The sequence below is a fragment of the Penaeus japonicus genome, unplaced genomic scaffold (assembly GCF_977035675.1).
Source record: "Penaeus japonicus unplaced genomic scaffold, GWHDUDI00000001_assembly GWHDUDI00000003, whole genome shotgun sequence".
Taxonomy (NCBI): Eukaryota; Metazoa; Arthropoda; class Malacostraca; order Decapoda; family Penaeidae; genus Penaeus; species Penaeus japonicus.
This window is the reverse complement of record NW_028234405.1, coordinates 38179479-38181978: the sequence shown is the minus strand read 5'-3', so window position 1 is coordinate 38181978 and position 2500 is coordinate 38179479. Positions and strand designations below refer to the sequence as shown.

General features: G+C 32.0%; 1 protein-coding gene across 2 annotated transcripts in view; it reads right to left on the bottom strand.

Annotated features, from left to right (window-relative positions):
• The window catches only part of LOC122257375 (UDP-xylose and UDP-N-acetylglucosamine transporter), a 12766-nt gene that overhangs the window by 1855 nt on the left and 8411 nt on the right, over window positions 1-2500 (bottom strand). For both annotated transcript variants that reach the window (XM_043022636.2, XM_043022637.2), the window contains exons 7-8: window positions 2316-2476; window positions 1-2040 (exon numbers count right to left, since the gene is read on the bottom strand). The exon at window positions 1-2040 is cut by the window's left edge and continues 1855 nt beyond it. In XM_043022636.2, coding sequence (XP_042878570.1) covers window positions 1800-2040; window positions 2316-2476 — 402 coding nt within the window. In that variant the 3' untranslated portion in view covers window positions 1-1799. The remainder of the gene's footprint in view (window positions 2041-2315; window positions 2477-2500) is intronic.

Here is a 2500-nt window from a genome sequence, read left to right as displayed (position 1 = left end):
AAACAGCACCTTAAATAAAGACTTGAGGAAAATTTCTGGTAACCATATAAATACCTGAAAAATATTTTTAGTAACAAAAAGTAATGATCAAAATTCTAATAGTCGAATGATAATTCAACTTTTCACAAGAACAACTATGAAGTAAATTTACCTCTCATGGTTATAATTTGTCTAACATTACTATAAGTTTCTATTCTCTCATTTATTAAGATCAACTGGCATGAAAATACAAGTGGAAGCTCCATAATTACATTTTCCTATCCTACTTTTACATAATACTTATAAATTATATCAATGGAACCTGCACTGCAAAAATAATGATGGCATCCACAGAGTGAAAATAACAAGATGAAAAATATAAAAGGAGGAAGACAAAGTAGTAGTAGTTACAGCAAGCTAAATGAACACTAGACACAACCTTGAACTGTAGAAGACTCAAATTTAGAAGTCAGGAAGTCCAATCACTAAATGCAACAGGTTAATTATTCCTTATTACAAAAATGACCTAACAATGATAAAACACAGACCATATCCTATGATCTCATGCATTGAAGAGTTTAATGAGTTTCTATAAAATGAATTGTAAGAGGTAGTCTGATTTTCATAAATACTGAATATACTTCAAGTGAGAGATACAAGAGGACTTATTTCAGGCTTATCTAAGCATTTTCTTAAGAATGTACATTAGGGAAACAAACATTTTTTAGTTCTCTCTTTTTAAATGTTTTTAGATGGCATTACATGAACTCAACAGTTTTAGCATATCTTTTGTAGGACATTTAGAACTCCTAATCAAACATAAATTATTTATACCATTGACTTACCTGATTCTGCACAAGATCAAAAGCCTTGAACTTTACCTAAATTATATGTAAAAATTATTCAGTACCACGTGATAATCTACCATTAACCATTCATCTGAATACACCGAAGATTGAACTGAACAAGTCATTATTGTTCTTCACTTAGAAAGATCCAAACTTCAAGATCTAACTGGATCTCAAGAGCATGTAGGAGTTAAATGTGCTTGTATTAAATGGAAATATACACCATATTTTGAAAACGTCAAGTTATCCTTCAGACGGGAATAAATATTACATAAAAGAATGCATTATATAGGTAGTAATGGTATCAATCATAAAGAAATCATATATTTTCTATTAACAAAAAATAGTACTCAACCTACAAATCTGTACTGTGGCAATGCTCAATAAATTGCAACTTAAAGAACATGTAGCAATCTGGACAACTATCAAGTCAACAACTTTGTGTATTACAACCTACAAAATATCCTGAATCAGTTCATTCTAGAAATGACAAACACTAGTTTGTCACCAAATTTATCACATATCTCAAACAATCCTGTCTTTTATCTTTTTATCCTCTTTCTAACCCATATATTACATAAAGATACTCAATAATACAACATGAACAACAATAGGCACTTCACTTTCTCATGTAATAAATGATTGAATGTGGACTACCACATTTTCTACTTCTTTAACATTACTAATGGCTGTGAGAGTAAACCTGCTACTGTATTGATACATTACAAATCTAAGGGGCAGATCAAAATGTGTTAAGGATATAAGGAAGTCTTAAAGAGATTACACAGAAACAAAATAAATACTTTTATCATGGGATGACTATGATAACGAAAAATGGAAAAAAGTGCTTTTCCTTTCTTGGTCAGTAACTGTTGCAACATCTAAAAAGTACAACATGCATATCAGAAACTGAAAAAAAGAAGAAAAATAAATAATTCAAAAATCTTATTAGTTCTGAAAGGAGAAATGATATTACTCTGCCTTGGCTTTGGGTTGACCAAACGTTTCCTTAATCATCCCAATGAAATCTGTAAATAGCAGTGTTCCACTAAATACTAAGATTGTCCCTATCCAGTGATACAGAGTAAATGGGTTCATGAAATAAAGAATTGAGAAAATGAGAGACAGGAATTTACGCAGAGTCAGGACCAATGTCACCGTCAAGGAAGTGCATTCTGATGTCAGTGTAAACACTGAACTGATGCACACATATCTGAGGTTAAATATAAGGAAAATACACAGGTAATAACTTTAATCCATATCCTGACTTTGTGGCTTAATAGCTTATTATGAGAGAGGGAATGTAGAAGACCAAGAATGGAAAACATGGGGACAAAATGTATAGAGAAGTGAATGGGTGATCAGATATTGAGTATTCATGTGTAAATACATATATACATCAATGTAGCAAATATTTCTCGCAGGGCATATTAACCTCTTCTGTAAAAGAACATTATGCAACTTCTATAACTCTTTCAAAAAGGATACTGTGTGAGCATGTTTCCCACTAAGAATATCCATAACTTTGGGACGCCGGCCACCACAGGAACATCTCGCAAGGCATACAATGGCTCAGATGAACTATACTTGATAGCATGTTCAATGATGCTCCCACTTGTTAGAAGGAACCCAGGTAGGGATAACATATGCTGGAAATAATTATTATGTAACTG